At 40.7% G+C, this 15,802-nt stretch overlaps 1 protein-coding gene across 1 annotated transcript in view; it reads left to right on the top strand.

Moving 5' to 3' along the window:
- Positions 1–908: 908 nt before the first annotated feature.
- Positions 909–15,802, top strand: part of ltn1 (listerin E3 ubiquitin protein ligase 1) — a 49,799-nt gene continuing 34,905 nt past the window's right edge. Inside the window, exons 1-10 of the mRNA XM_007901159.2 lie at positions 909–1,035; positions 4,144–4,347; positions 5,263–5,361; positions 6,750–6,980; positions 7,833–7,885; positions 8,344–8,524; positions 9,512–9,685; positions 11,218–11,408; positions 12,520–12,667; positions 13,820–14,617. Coding sequence (XP_007899350.1) covers positions 994–1,035; positions 4,144–4,347; positions 5,263–5,361; positions 6,750–6,980; positions 7,833–7,885; positions 8,344–8,524; positions 9,512–9,685; positions 11,218–11,408; positions 12,520–12,667; positions 13,820–14,617 — 2,121 coding nt within the window. The 5' untranslated portion in view covers positions 909–993. The remainder of the gene's footprint in view (positions 1,036–4,143; positions 4,348–5,262; positions 5,362–6,749; positions 6,981–7,832; positions 7,886–8,343; positions 8,525–9,511; positions 9,686–11,217; positions 11,409–12,519; positions 12,668–13,819; positions 14,618–15,802) is intronic.

Genomic DNA, 15,802 nt, shown 5'->3' with positions numbered 1-15,802 from the left:
CAGGTTGGCTGACCTGTCATCAGCACCCGAGAGAACTGGACCTACCTGACTCAAGAATTAATCGCCCGAGAACTAAGATTTCTTTAAGATTTAAGATTTATTTAAGATTTAAGATTTAAGATTTGATTCTGACATTTTGTTTCCAAGCACGTCACCTTGGAATCAGTTTAGCTCCAACAAGATGCCACTCCCCAAAAATAACGTAAAGAGTATCCAAGCCAGACTGGATATTTCATATTTGCCTCAACTCCCCGAAATTCTGGAACTCTCTCCCTCAATCCCTCCGCCTTGTCTCCTCTATCTCAACCTTCAAATCCCCCTAAAGACCTTCCTTTTTCATTGTGTTAAGAGTTACCTCCCCACTCACCTCCCCCTGGCCCCTTTTCAGACTCAGCCACTGTGAAGCTCTCCCGATACCTACCCCTTGGTGAGGATGCTATATAAAGCAAGATATTTTTGTTGCCACCAATCATGGAAATGTTCCTGTGTCTGGAATGGAAGTAAACACTCTCTCCCTGGAGGGACCCACCATTAATTTTTCAATTAAATTTAATTCAAATACATATTTTTTTGGGGGGGGAACAGGTACTGTAATAATAATCCCTCCAACATCAAAAACAATAATAAAAATTGGTCATTTTCAATCTACGACTGTTTGTGGGACATTGCTGTGCGCAATTGGCTGCCGCGTTCGCCCACAATTACAATTACAGTCAATTCATTTTACAATGTGTTCTGTGAAGCGCTTTGGGACGTCCTCCCGACGTGAAAAGCGCTGTATCAAATGCAAGGATCATTATTATTATTAATGTGATAATGTAAAGAAAGTGGTGGGCAGGAGGGTTGGGGAAGTGGAACTAACTGCACTCGGCGCTGTTGCAGTCCGGGGGCCTGAGAGCGGCGCACACGGCGGGCTGTTGGCGCAGGCGCAGTGAGGGGCCGAGTCTGGTGCGTGTCGGACGGTTGGAGAGTAAACGGCCGACGGCGGCGGCGATGGGCGGAAAAAACAAACAGAGGACGAAGGGCAACGTGCGGGTAAGAGAGAGGCGGTCCCGAGGTGCCGCTGACCTGGCGCCGCGCCCCCCACCCCACCCCACCGCGGGTGTCCGGCTGCTGCAGGTTCCAGGCCTGTCCCGAGACCCTGTCACATTGCAGCGGACGCTCTGCTGCGGAGAGTCAGCCCGGACCGTGTGAGGGCAAAATGCGGACCTGGGCCCCGGAACCCTCACCCTCCGCCTCGGAGGTGAGAGTGACAACAACTGGACCGACCGGTCGGGCTGAACCCGATGGCATTCTCACCTCTGAGGCAGAGGGTGAGGGCTCCGGCCCCGGGTCACGAGTTTGCCCTCACACGGTCCGGGGTTGACCTTCAAACAGACCTGTGAACAGCAGCCGCTGTCTTGGCTCATCTCAGCTGCTGTCTGCACACCGCGTGCAGTTGGGCTTCCACGATAAAACGAGTGGATCTGAAGTTACATTAAAAGTTCAGCCCCGACTGGTCCAGTTGTTGTCACTCTCATCTCTGAGGCAGAGGGTGAGGGTTCTGGCCCCGGGTCGGGATTTTGCCCTCACACGGTCCGGGCCGTCTCTCTGAAGCAGAGCCTCCGCTGCAATGTGACAAGGTCTTGGCTTTTGAACGAGATGGCGAACCGGGGTCCCGTCTGCCTGTGGTCATTAAAGATCCCATGGGAACTGTTCAAACAACAAACAAATAAATTGCCTTTACACAACTCATTTCACGTCGGGAGGGCGTCCCGGGCATTGAAGGGTTTGCCCCTAAGCTGGAGATTGGAATCGAGAAGGGTGGAGGCCGGGAGTGGGGATGGGATGGGGGGGAAACGACTGAACGCACTTTCGAAGAGAAAGGACTTGAGATGGGCCTTGAAGGAGGTAAGAGAGGGGGCGAGGCAGAGGAGCGTCTGGGATGGAGTTTCATAGGGTGGCAGCAGAGAGGCTGAAGGCCTTGTCGCCAGTGGTGGTGCCGGCACAATGGGGGATGTGGAGCAGGTTAGTGCCCGCCGAGCAGAGGGAATGGACAGGTTGGTAAAGGTTTAGTAGATTGCAGAGGTAGGGAGGAGCAAGACCATGAAGGGCTTTAAAGATGAGGTTAAGGATCTTGAACTCAATGCTCTGGGGGATGGGGAGCCAGTGAAGCTGGGTGAGTATGGGTATGATCGGCTCACAGAGTTTAGTGCGGGAGCAGACATGAGCGCAGAGTTCTGAATATTCTGCAGCTTGTGGAGGGAAGAATTGAGAAGTTTGGAGAACAGGGAGTTAGCCTTTCAAGCCTGGATGTAATGAAAGCATTTATGAAGGGAGAGATAGTAGAGGAGCTGGGGCGATATTGTGGAGGATGGCAGAACGGGTAATGGCACGGATGTGGGGTTTAAAAGACAGTCGAGAGTTGAACTCACCAAGGTTCCATACTGCCTCAGTGAGGTGGACTGTGAATCCATGAATCGTGATGCTGTCATTCAAAAGAGAACTTTTCTTCTGGTATCCTGACCATCAGTCCCCCCAAATAAAATTGGCCACTCATTTCAGGAATGTTTGTGGGACACTGTTGTGCTCTATGGAATGGAAAGTTGCAGATTTAATTCCAAGTTTGTGTCGTCACTAGAATTAGTTTCAGGGCGCCTGGGAGACAGGAGAGTTAATGAAATGGATTTGTTTCTCTCCTGAATATTATCCAGAGATCCTTGCTGGAACAACAACAGCATTTATAGAGCATCTTTCACGTCGGGAGGACGTCCAAGGCGCTGGACAGTCGGGTCAGGACCCGAGCATGGGGGAGGGGTGGGGTAGGGGTGAGGGAAGACAGAGAGGTGGGAGTGCGACTGAAGGCGCGAACAAAGAGAAGGGTCTTGAGACCGGCCTTGAAGGAGGCAAAGGAGGAAGCGAGGTGAAAGGACTGTGGGATGGAGCTCCAGAGTGTGGGGGCAGAGAGGCTGAAAGCCCGGCTACTGATGGTAGGGTGGATCGGGCGGGAGAGATGGAGCAGACCGGAGTCCGCTGAACGGAGGGAGCGGGCCGGTTGGAAGCTGTGTTAATGAGAATGTTGGGTGAGGGCAGGATTAGGTTTAACTTTGATGCCCCTGAAAATACCCTGCCAACACTCACTGTAAAGGCTTACTGATGGATAATGGCCACTTGGCCAAGGTAGTGGAGAGTTCCCCACACTTGTTGAAATGGGCTCTGATATCAGAAAAAATTAGTCAAAAAACCTTATGACGAGGAAAAAGAAATGAACACTGGTCAGCTCAGCTGAAGATGGTGACAGTGAGTGCAATTGGGCTTATGAACTGTGAGGGTATGCCATTGCATTCAGGTGTAGAAAGCTCCTTCTTGTACCAATTTATTACAGTGAGTTCTAAATAATAAAAATAATAATCCTTGCATTTGATGTAGCGCTTTTCACATCTTCTAGATGTCTCAAAGCAATTCACAGAATATACTGTAAAGTGAATTGACTGTATATTTGTGGGCGAAATGCGGCAGCCAATTGCGCACAGCAATGTCCCACAAACAGTCGTGGATTGAAGTGACCAATTTATTATTTTTTTTCTTGAGGGATTATTATTAGGCGTTTATAAATGCCTTGTTTGTGCATATGTAGCAAAGTACATTTTCTATCAGACTCGGATGGCAATAGGGTTTGGTCTCTGGTGCTTCTTGACCATCGGGTGTATCGCTGCCCTCTCAAATGCTGAGGTATATCAGGCTATTAAATAAAGAAGTGGTTAATAGTTACAGCATTCTCGCTACTCATAACCAATTTCAGAGACCCCTTCTGGAAAGCACACGTGTGAATATAAGGTGAAGACAGGATTGGTTTTAGCATTGATTTCCTTAACAGTTAAATAGCCTGACCCTGTCGAAGCTCACACATGAATAATGACTACCTGGGCAAGACACTGTAGGTTGCCTCACCGGTAGGATAATACCTCAGCGGAATGAAAAAGGAAGTAAAACATCTTTTGGAAGTAAATTTGGCCAGAAAAAAATACCTCTCATAAAGTTTTTTTTAAATAAAACAATTCTTGATATTCTTATTCAGTAGTGTGCAGAAGTTGAAAATCTTGCAAGTTAGTTTGACTCCAGTGGTACTTTCATAATAACAATTCTTTTGTTTTGTTTCTATAGCCATCCAGCAGCAGTAAAGCAGCTGAGCTGTTGGTTAAAGACAAGGGAACAGTTCCAGGTTTTGTTGGGTTTGGACCCTCACAGAATGAACTGGGATATGTTCCTGCAGTCCAAGGCTTTGAGGAAGTGGATAATTCGGTGGATCCTGATTTTCGTATGGTTCTGCGCAAAATGTCCAAAAGAGATGCAACTACAAAACTAAAAGTATGTTGGCTTACTATGGTGCCAATCTCTTCAAATGCTGCTTTATTCAGCAGTTCTTTGTCAAAACAATCTCACTGTTTACACTCTCTGTAAAATTCCTTTTGAGGCCTTCTGCAAGATAATTTGTGGGGAGACAAGTGATTGTCATTTATGCCTTTATTTTCTGTTGACTTTGTTCTTGAGGAAAAACAATCTAATTACTGGACATCTGAATGAATGCTATAAATATGGCTCCTTGGTCAATCTGTGTGTATAGTTTGTAGTGTGTTATAGGACTCCTACTTAATCCCGCCAGCTTTCTCTTCCTTTCTTTGATTCCCCCAGCTGATAGTGTATCTTGTTCAATAGGGATGTAAATAACATCTGAAACTGGAACTTGAACTTGTTTGAGTGACACAAATGATGTATCATGCCAGAGTGTAAAATGTACACCTGCTAAAATCAACTGTAATTGAAACATAGTAATGCCCATTCAGTGTCAGTTAATTTGAAAGCTAAAACCTCAGTGTCTATCACAAATTAAAAGGAAAATTAAGACTGTTAGCAAAATACCAAGAAAGAGAACTACTAGTATTTTCACACAAGCCCTATTTGTGTGTCACTCAGTCAAGGTTGATTCTAGTACAATACAGTACAACGGACAGCTGTATTGTTCGAGATGTCAACCTTCAGATCAAATGTTGAAACTAAAGTCCTGTATGCTTGTTCTTCAGTTGGCTGTTAAAAATCCCATAACATTACTCGAAGTGAAGGGAATTCCTTCTGGTGTCCTAGCTAACTACTATCCGGATACATTGCTCTTTGACCTCATGGCTGTTTGTGGGACCTTGTGTACAAAATCACTGCCATTTTACTGTATTTTAAAAAAATATTTACCAGTAAATACTTATTATTATTTTTTTTTTTCTCCTTAAGGCTGTTCAAGAATTTGGGGCAATGTGCAAAGAAAGGGACCCTGAGACTATAAAAGCAGTTCTTCCTTATTGGTCAAGGATCTACTGCAAAATATCTCTGGTAAGTTTCTGTGCAGTTTTTTATATCTCTGAATTGAATGGGCATCATCATATAAGCATGTAAGTGAGAGTCTGCAGTTACTGGGACTATCAGCACATTGAACTCACAAATCACTATTAGAATTAGCAGCATTGTAATTACTGACATTGTTATTCTTCATATCATCTTAAAAAGGTGTATTTTTACCCAATTGTAAACCTTATACAAACAATGTGTGTAAATTGTTCCCAAGGCTAAACGTGTCACTTATGGTGTACATTAGCGTGGCTAAAAGAATGTTTTTTGACCACTGTTATACAAGTGGCAGTGAAGCTATAATGTAGCAATGCGGAGCAGGAAGTTGGATTTATCTTGCCTGTTTCAAATTGCTTTCAATTCAGCTACCCCCTCCCCCCATCCCTCAGCCTAATTTTGGTATTCTGTACACGTGTACACCTACACCGTGCACATGTGGTTACTTATTTGGGTTTCAATGTTGATCTCATGATTGACCAACATTTTTTAAAAAAGTTTAAAGTTTCTAGGGTGTCTCTTAAAAAGATACTAAGCGAGAGCCTAGTGTGATTTGTACCTCCTGTGTTTTTACTGCATGAGTATGAATTACTGTGCTCCTGAAACCTCCAGGTGATTTCAGGATCTGGCATCAGTATTATTTGCATTGTTTGAGAATATGTTTGCACTGTACATTTGCAGCAAATTCCACACAATTTGCTCCCAAAACAAAACTTGTATAAATACAGAATTAAAGGTATAATTATTTCACATACCAAAATGGCATTTTTTTTTGCTGGCTATTGACTGGCAAACGTTCAGCTCAACCATACAGGAGGATTGTTGATTTTATGCTTGGAGATTTGTTTTTCAAAAAATGGTGGTGGGGTGGTCCAAGGCCAGAAAACCAAAGTTTGATTTTTGACTTTGAAATAACTTTAGATACATGAGTTTGCAGGTGTGTTGTTTGTTTTGCTATTTATGTTGCTGTGGTCATATTTGTCTCTCATTGATTATATAGATGCAACAGAAATGTTTATAGAGAGGGCTTAGCAGGAAAAGTGATACATTAAGAAGACAGAACTGAAGGGAGTGGGGGAATAAAGAAAAGCAAATGCAAATTATAACTTATACTGTATGCTTCTGTACATTCTGTCACATCGGAGTCTTGTGAATAATTCATCAAACCAGTCTACCTATATCCCATCTGTAACCAAATTATTGGTTAGAAATACTTTTTATATTTAGCAAATATTACCAACTTCTTGGAAGATCAGAGACATTCACGTTTAGCAACCTATTACTAACCTTGATTGAATGCTCGGCAGATAAATATTATATTTGTTTATGGATACTTCAGTAGCTGTTAAATATTGTCACTTGTTTTTCCCACTAAGGACCACGACCGACGGATTCGAGAAGCTGCTCAGCAAGCTTTTGAGTTGCTGGTCTTTCAAGTGAAACGGAATTTGGCACCTTACTTGAAGAATATTATGGGATACTGGCTCATTTCACAGTGTGATACATATACCCCTGCAGCCTCTGCAGCAAAACAAGCATTTCAAGCTGCTTTCCCACCACCTAAACAGCCGGAGGCAATGGCTTTCTGTAAAGAAGAGATTACGAATGTAAGTACAACTATATCTGGGATTGCTTGATACTCCTCGGAATCTTTTAATTCCCAACACTAATACCGCCTTGATGAACGCAAAGTTTCTTAAGAATTATCACTTCAAGGCTGGATTATGGGAACTCTCTCCTCGCCGGCCTTCCCGCCACCTCCCTCCACAAGCTGCAGGTCACTCAGAACTCTGATAACAATATAATTTATAAAGGAAGGAATGTTTAGTTAACGCTGAAGACAATATTTTAAAAAAGGACAATTTTTATTTTTGATGATTATCAATTATCTGAACAATGGAGTAGATAATCTGCTCTTTACCTGCAGCAGTTCATTACAGTGCTACCTTGTGGCAACATTCAAGTAACTGCAGCAATTGTAATAATAACCCTTGCATTTGTTACAGCGCCTTATCACGTCAGAATGACATCTCAAGGCTTCACAGATTTACTGTAAAATGAAGTGACTGTGTACTTGTAGGTAAACGCTGCAGCACAATTGCACACGGCAGTGTCCCACAAACAGCCATGAAACAAATGATCAGTTCTTGGGGGGGGATTATTGGCCACTATACTGGGAGAAATTCCCTTTGCTCTTCGAATAGTGCACAGGATCTTTACACCAGGCAGACTGCAGCAGACAATGTAATGAAACGTAAACTATCAAAACTTCAAACTGACTTTTGTACCCAGTAGCCGAATTTAAAGAGAGTACATCCTGTTATTGGAAATATGGAAATTAACTTCTGAAAACTACAGTCATCATGTTTATTTCAGTGCTGATACTTGTGTTAAGCTGTAGCTTGGTTTTAATTTGATGTAAGATATGTTTTCTGACTAGCTCCAAATTTTCTACACAGATTCTTTATGATAATATCATGAAAGAGACTCCAGATACACTCAGTGACCCACAGTAAGTTATTCTACTTGGAGAAATTGTTTTAGAAGTACAGTGATGGTGGTCTGAAAGGTACACCCCTTTGCAAATACATTTGTATCTACTCAAGTGTGAAATTAGGATGTAGAATGCATTACCACCAGTAGCCTTCAAAGCTGAGTCTGTTATGACATTTGAAAAGATTTAGATAAAACATTTGACAAATTAACAGCTTGCATTTATATAATGCCCTTCACGCAGGATAGCATCTGTGGATGGAGCATATAATAAGTACCATCAATATGGGTAATCATTGACTATTTTACTTTAATTACATTTATTACATTTTCAATAATAATAAAATGCAAAAATCAGTGTTTTGAAAAAAAATCATTGTGCATATTACAGAGGTTTTTACATCATTGTTGATTTCTGAATGCTGAGTTCTAATTTAACTCTGTGTAAATTAATTCTGAATTGCTGTTCATTTTTAGAAGTGTTCCAGAAGAAGAAAGAGAAGGCAAATATCAAAGAGTTGTGACAAGCTCACTATTGGCTCTAAAGAAGCTACTTGATCTGCTGCCTGAAAATGAGTGCATGATTCTGAAAGATAGACTGATGGAACTTCTATCTCAACCCAAGTTCTGGAAGTACAGCAAACATAAAACCCCACAGGTTGTAAACTGTTGACTTGTCATTCTGTGAAATAACTCTACCCACCCACTTCGCTCAGCCAGCTCCAACCTACTGCACCCCCCTCTTCCTCTCAGTTCTACCATCAGCAGCCATGCTTTCAGTCACTATGTCCCGAAATTCTGGAACTCCCTGCCTCAAACTCTCCACTTGCTCCCTCTTTGCTAGTCATCAGTTCGCACGGGAAGAGCTTCCTCTTTGACTGCGTCTATGGTCACCTTCCCTTTCTGCCCAGCTTGGCATCAAGCTCTGCCATTGTTAAGTGCTCCGAGACCCTAACCCTTGGGAAGGGGAAGGGTGCTATATAAATGCAAGAAGTTTTTTAGCAGCCAAATATTTTTAATAGTTTTTGCACCTTTACTTTATCTGTCTGCAACATTAGAAGCTGCTTGTGATGCTGCAGTATTTGACCAGGTTTTTCCACTAATAGTAATTTTTATTTTTGTATTCCTGCCCTAGGAAGCTGGTTTAAAAAATGCACTTATAAGTATATAGCATGACCTGTTTATAAAAGGTCCTTTATAATGTGGGCTCATAAAATTAGATACAGTGTAATGATTGACCGTGGGTACAGTAATTAAGTGCTTTTATCATTATTTTATTGTCTGCCTGAATGGAGCATATTGAGGCAGTTAATCACTTCAGGAGAAGAGGCATGATGGCTTGACCAGACCTGTCCCATAAGACAGCACCTCCAGTAATACTGGGTGCCAGATTTAGACAGTTTGCTTAGACTGTTTTAACCTCTTGACTGAAATGTGTCAGCTAACAATGATGGAGACTTCGAGAGAGAATTGCTTTTTTTTGTTTGTTCTGGAACATTTTTACAATAGACACTTTTTTTCCCCCCATTTCCTTAATCATCATCACACCAAAATGTATTTTGTTCGCATTTTTCTGTTTTATTTTTTAATCTCGATAGAAAGAATTTGAATGCTCATGTAAATGTTCTGATCTTTGTTTTGTTAGATCCGTTCAGCTTTCTTTGAATTGATTGTTGCCTTTTGTCAGCATCTACCTGAGCTGATGAAGGCTGAAGCTGCTAAAGTATGCTCGGCAGTGCTGCTGAACATTGATGATTCTGACCCTGTTGTATGTCCGTCCATTTGGGAAGCAATACTTTACGTTCTCACCTGCATTGAGGTAAAAATGAAGTGTTATAGTAGAAAACTTAAGAAGTGTAATTTTTGAATTTTAAGGATTTCATCATCATTTTGGGTTGAAATAAAGTTGAGGCCATATCAATAAGAACAATAGAGGAATTTTTAAAATGGTGACTACAGCTCTTATTGTAGAGCTTCATCAAACCACGATACAGAAAATCTAATGAAATAAAAATATTTCAAAAAGAGCAAGATTCATATGTTTGCACCAAGATTACATGAGAAAAGGAGTCGACAATTAGGCCGGACTCAGCCAAGATGCATCTGCTTGATCCTGAGACCAAAATAAGGAATGCAATAACTTGGGCTAGGGCGGGCTTCAAGTGTCAGTCAGCACAGATCACATATTAACTTGAACTTCAAAAGTTTGAGCAGTTGTCTCTAACGGTTACATTCAGTAAGTCCCAGAGTTTAGAATTTGTGACACTTGCTCTTGCTGAATTGATAATATTAACACAACCATTAGGGTGATGAACTGAATGGGATAGTGTGCCGACAAATAATGTATTGCCTCGAGAGCTGAAAAAACCAAGACAGCAACACACACAGCTGTATTTCCACATTCTTTGTCAGTCGGAAAGGCCCATATTGAAGCTTCATACACAGTCTCATCCGTCCATATTCAACTGCAGAGATAACTATCAGTTGCTGATCCAGGGTTATCATTACATGCACTTAAGGATTGTACCCTTTGACATATGTCTGTTAGTTTCCTAGCAACCACCAGGGTTTGACTGCAGTTCTCAGCACAGTTGCATCCAGCTGCACTGTTTCTTAGCCTCCTGCAAAGTGCATTTTTAAAAGTTATAAATTACTTACAAGAACACCGTAAACCAAGTTAATCAAGTTTTCTTTAATTTTCCAGAACCTGCCAGGCCAATGGGCTCTGGAAGGAAGGTGGTGTGATGGGAGCATTCATTCTAGCTGCTATGTTGACAGCTTTATACCACTTTATAATATTGTATATGCACATTTTGCTATTATGTTCTTGTAATTTCTATCTTGCACCAAAGCCTGTAGTCTTGCACCTCTGGTACTAGACATTATTTTGTATTCTCATATCTAATACTACTTTCCCTTTGTTCTGCATTACCTATTGTTTTATTAAAGCTCCAGACTGTGCTGTAAGCATATTGCATAGAATTCCATGGAACATATGGCATAGAAACGGGCCGCTTGCCAGTGTTCATGCTCCACACAAGCCTCCATCTCTCTCATATCCTTCTATTCATTTCTCCCTCATACATGCATCAAGTTTTCCTCTTATACCTAGTTGTTTATTATCATTAATTGTTTGCCTTGGGACGTTCTCCCGACGTGAAAGGCGCCATACAAGTGTAATGTGTTGTTATTTCTCTTTAAATTATACCAATGATTAAGATGTAAAAGAATTGTTGAAACTGCCACTGGTTTCTTTAAAAGTGTAGGAGCATCATATTTACACATGGTTTGCATTCTGTTCTATTTTTAGTTCACTGAGTACATAATGAAATATTTTTTAAATTTTTTTAGGATTGCTGGAGCCATGTAAATGCGAAGAAAGGAGTTTTGCCCAAATTATGGACATTGCTTAAAGAAGGTGGCCGGGGCTTGGCGACTGTTGTCTATCCTAGTCTCTTGCCATTTATCAGCAAACTACCCGAAGAAGTAATTGGATCAAAGATGGATTTTTTCACCATTTTCTTCAGTACATTTAACAAAGGGTATGATTTGATTATTGAGTGCTTCCACTAAGGTGATGCTTTCTAAATGCTTTTAGTGGATGCTCAACGTAGTGTTTGAAGTAAAATATCATTGCCCTTTCAATTTGACCAACAGGATATGGGGATCAACTGCATGAGGCTTGAGATTTTGTTTTTAAAAGCCACAATTAGAACAGATCACATTTTTCACAAACTCCACCAATTTTAAGCTCTCCCTGTCGCTACTTCGTGTGAAGGAACTATAGAAATGCAAGTTGTTATTTGTAACCAACTAATTTTTAAAACAATATTATAGTTATTATTAATAATATCTGGATGTTTATACATATACCTAACTCACCACTCCTTATAGCTTGTCACTGAGCTCTTTTCCCTAGGAGTGACGAGTTATCAGGAGTTTATTGTATTCCTGTTGATCGACACTCTGCCACATCTAAGTTGTTCCAAGGGTGAGGCATGGTAATATTGTTTCTTTGTTTGCTCCTTGCCATCCAATTCGTTTTCAGTAAACAAGTAGTGAACCATTATGATGCATTTTCCTGGAGTATTTGTTTAATTTTACATTATTCATGAAATAATCATAACTGTCATGATTCTATAATCAACAATCTTTCAAGTAAAACTTCAGAAAATTATGCCTTTGGTCCCTCACCAGGGGCACCATTTTGCACATCATCACCTGGCAAGCTCAGGTCAATACAAATACATATTCTTGTCCAGCACTTGGCACCTGTTTCACAGGCTGTACCGGATGAGAGTGACTCGATATTGTGCTTATCACTTCAGCTGATCTGGAGGCAAAGTGAAGGGAAGTAGAACGTGAGAGATTCCTTAACTGTCTTAACACAATTAAATACATTTTTTAATAAATGGGAATAAGCTAGATAAACATTTTTAAAAATTAGTCATTTCTTATTTCTTACATTTTCATCACATTTTCGGTAGGGGACTGTAATTAGAATTTTGAAACTTTTTTAAAATCATGCTGAATAAGGTTAACTTTTGATAGTGGTTTACAGACAGTTTTGAGAATCTATAGAGTATATGAATACATAAGAATTAACAACAGTATGTGTTTTAGTCAATGATATTTATGTATTTATGCCCTAAGGTTAGTGAGCGATCGTGCAGCAGTAAGCTGCTCGGAGAGTTCAGCAATTGTAACTGCATTTATGGAATGCTTGCGCTTCACTTTACACCAGAACTTGGGAGAGGATGAAGATCAACATAAACTCCAACAGATGTTAATAAACGATCAGGTATGTAAGGAGATCAGTAGATATAGAAGAAATGAGCATTGAGCACCACTTTATATTGAACACCACAAAATAAACTGTTAATTCACTTTACAGTATATTTTGTGAAGTGCTTTTGAGATGTCTTGACTTGATAAAGTGCTATGTCAAATGCAAGCATTATTATTAATATTATTTGTGCTCCATGTTATACATGCTCCGCATGTAATACCACCTTTGACTTTTTTTTATTTTCTCCCTTTCTTTTCCATCTCACTGTGCCTTGCACTGTTTCTTACTGAGAGTGGGCAGCAGCCTGTTTCCAGGCAGATTCCATTTTATATTGGCCATCGGGAAGTGTAGGAAGGATGTTCCAACAACAGCATAGATGAGATTCCTGTTTTTGCTTTGTAGAACTTTTGGCCTACTTTCTACCACTATGATACGAGCCTCCTAATGTACTTATTAATTTAAATTTGCCTTTACATTTTCTTTATAAAATATATCTATTATGGTGGGTGTTCTTAGTCTCTATGATGATTGTTCAGTTCTATAAGGAAACAGAATGATGCCTGGATTGAAGTGATTTAGTGAAGAAGCTAGAAAAGGCAAACTGAGGCTGTACTCTCTTGAATAAAGGAGGTTAGGAATGATCTGATCGAAGTGTTTAAGATAGTAAAGGGAATTGACAGAGTGGATAAAGAGAAACTCTTACTTATGATCGCAGAATCCAGAACAGAGGCATATAATATAAAAGCTAAAGGTAGATCTGATAGTAGAAAAATCAGAAGCTATTTTGAACCAGAAAGTTGTGGTATTGTAGAATTGAAGAACTGTGAATGCAAAGTCAGTGGAAATGTTTAAGAGGGAAGTAGATAAATATTTGACTTGTCAGGGTATTGGGCGTAGAGAGAAACGGCAGGCAAGTAGTACTGAGTTACAGATCGACCGTGAACTAAGAAAATTGCGGAGCAGGCTTAATGGATGAATGGCCTATTTCTAATACTACATTCTTGCAAGCTAATACTACAGTGTTAGTAGCTGGATTATTGGCAAACAGTTAAATATTTACTCAGAAAAAGTGGAACATTTTTTAAGTAAGGAATATAAATGTCTCAGAAAAAAAGAATGACTGCTGTTCTTGTTTAATTTCTGAAAAAAAATGTTTTTCTTTAGCTATTGCCCCTTTTACAATTTACATTGAAGACCCCCAAGCTCCAAAATGGGACATTCTGCCATCTAGTAGATATCCTTACCTCTTGGGAAAAACGAGTGGATAATCCTGAAATAGAAGAGTGCGCAGGTGCATACAGAAAACTGCTGTCTATCTTCTGGGATGGTCTTTCTCAACTTTGCTTGTCTCAAGTCGCCAGAATGGATACGGATAAAAATCTTTTAGATGGTGTCTCTTCTTTACTCCAGTTTTTGGAGAATCCTGTGAGATCTAGAAAACAGTCCGTGAAAAAGAAAAGAAGCATCAGATTTCTGGATGAAGCCGAAACTAAAGATGGTGAAAATAACATTGCAAATCGTATAGCAAAGAATGTGCATGGATGTGAACAGCTGTCAGTAACTTCTAGGCTTGTTCAGCAGAATAGCCCTTCCAGAACTGAGCCTTTGGAAAGCCTAGTCCATGAACTTGCCAAATTGGCCATGACATTTATCAAGGAACAGAACTCAGAAAAGCATTTGGAGTTCCTCATTGGACTGACTAGCTTATTTCCATCAAGGAAACTATTTATTGTATTACTGGAAAATGTTGATCCAGTGAGTCCTGGGCTTTTCCTTGAAACAAATGATGAAGTAAAAGCCATGGCGAACAATCCTGCTGTACAATTTCTGTATCAGAAACTAATCTTCTGGTTTAAAGAATCGAGAGCTGATTTAAATTGTTTGGTTGATATGCTCTATAGCGTTCTTCACTGCTGCAACAACAACCAGGAAAGGAAGGTGATACTGAACCAAATTTCCGAGGTAGGTGTTGAATAGTTAACTTTTTTGTTAGTGTTACTTTTTTAAATGTTAGATTGACAGGATTCAAATTCAGCCTATCACAACAATTATTGATTGAAATAGAAGGAAATATGGTTTTGTAACTTGGTTTGTGCAGTTTAATGACTGGCAGGATTACAGGTATCTATGAAGTAGGTACTCATTGTTTGATGCTAACTGAGATAACCTCTAACTAGTCTTTCAACTAAATTGCTGTTGGATTAAACTGGGATCTTTGGGAATCAATCATTAGAGTTGAAATCAATCAAGAGAGGATCAACTTCAAGATCCTCACCCTTGTCTTCAAATCCCTCCACTCCTCTGCACCCCCTACCTCTCTGACCTCCTCTCTCATCACAACAGTGCCCGTTGCCTTTGTTCCACCTGGTCTGGCCTCCTCCTTGTCCCCCGAGCTCTCCACTCCACCCTCAGAGGCCGTGCTTTCAGCCACGATACCCCGAGGCTCTGGAACTCCCTTCCTCACTCCCTTCACCTCGCCCCCTCTCTTCCTATTTTCAGGTCTCTGCTGAAGACCTTTCTTTTCGACCGCGCCTTTGGTCACCTTCCTCCCCATGCCCCCGGCTCGGCCCTGGGGTCCGTTACTGTGAAGTGCTCTGAGGCGCCGCCCAGCGTGGAGGGGGCTATATAAATCCCAAGTTGTTTTTAAAGAAGAGAAAGTTTCAGTACAGCAGGAGGCCATGCTGCTCATCAAGTCTGTATATAATTCTGTGTAATCAATACTGGGTAAAGATAGTGTTCTGTAAACATTGCTTGGATAGATTAACCAGCCAAAATTTAAATGATGTAGATTGTAAGATTCGATTCATCTGGGGATTTTATAGTTACCTTTGGCGGTCAAAGAATTGCTAGAGTTTATCACTTTAGATGGTCATTCATCTTTCTCAAGGGGTCAGTGGTGACGAAAATTATATACTTGATATTCAAAAGAGCAAGCTTGATGGGTAACTGGACTTCTTTTACCAAAAAAAATTGGTCACTCAATCCACGACTGTTTGTGGGGTACTGCTGTGCACCATTGGCTGCCGCGGTTCGCCCCCAAAATACACAGTCAATATATTTTACAATATATTCTGTGAAGCGTTTTGAGTCATCTCAATGACGTGATAAGGCACTGTATTAAATGCAAGCATTATTATTATTCCAAAT

Source organism: Callorhinchus milii, unplaced genomic scaffold (assembly GCF_018977255.1).
Source record: "Callorhinchus milii isolate IMCB2004 unplaced genomic scaffold, IMCB_Cmil_1.0 Scaffold4, whole genome shotgun sequence".
Classification (NCBI taxonomy): domain Eukaryota; kingdom Metazoa; phylum Chordata; class Chondrichthyes; order Chimaeriformes; family Callorhinchidae; genus Callorhinchus; species Callorhinchus milii.
The sequence above is the reverse complement of the archived record's forward strand: the minus strand, read 5'-3'. Positions and strand labels throughout refer to the sequence as shown.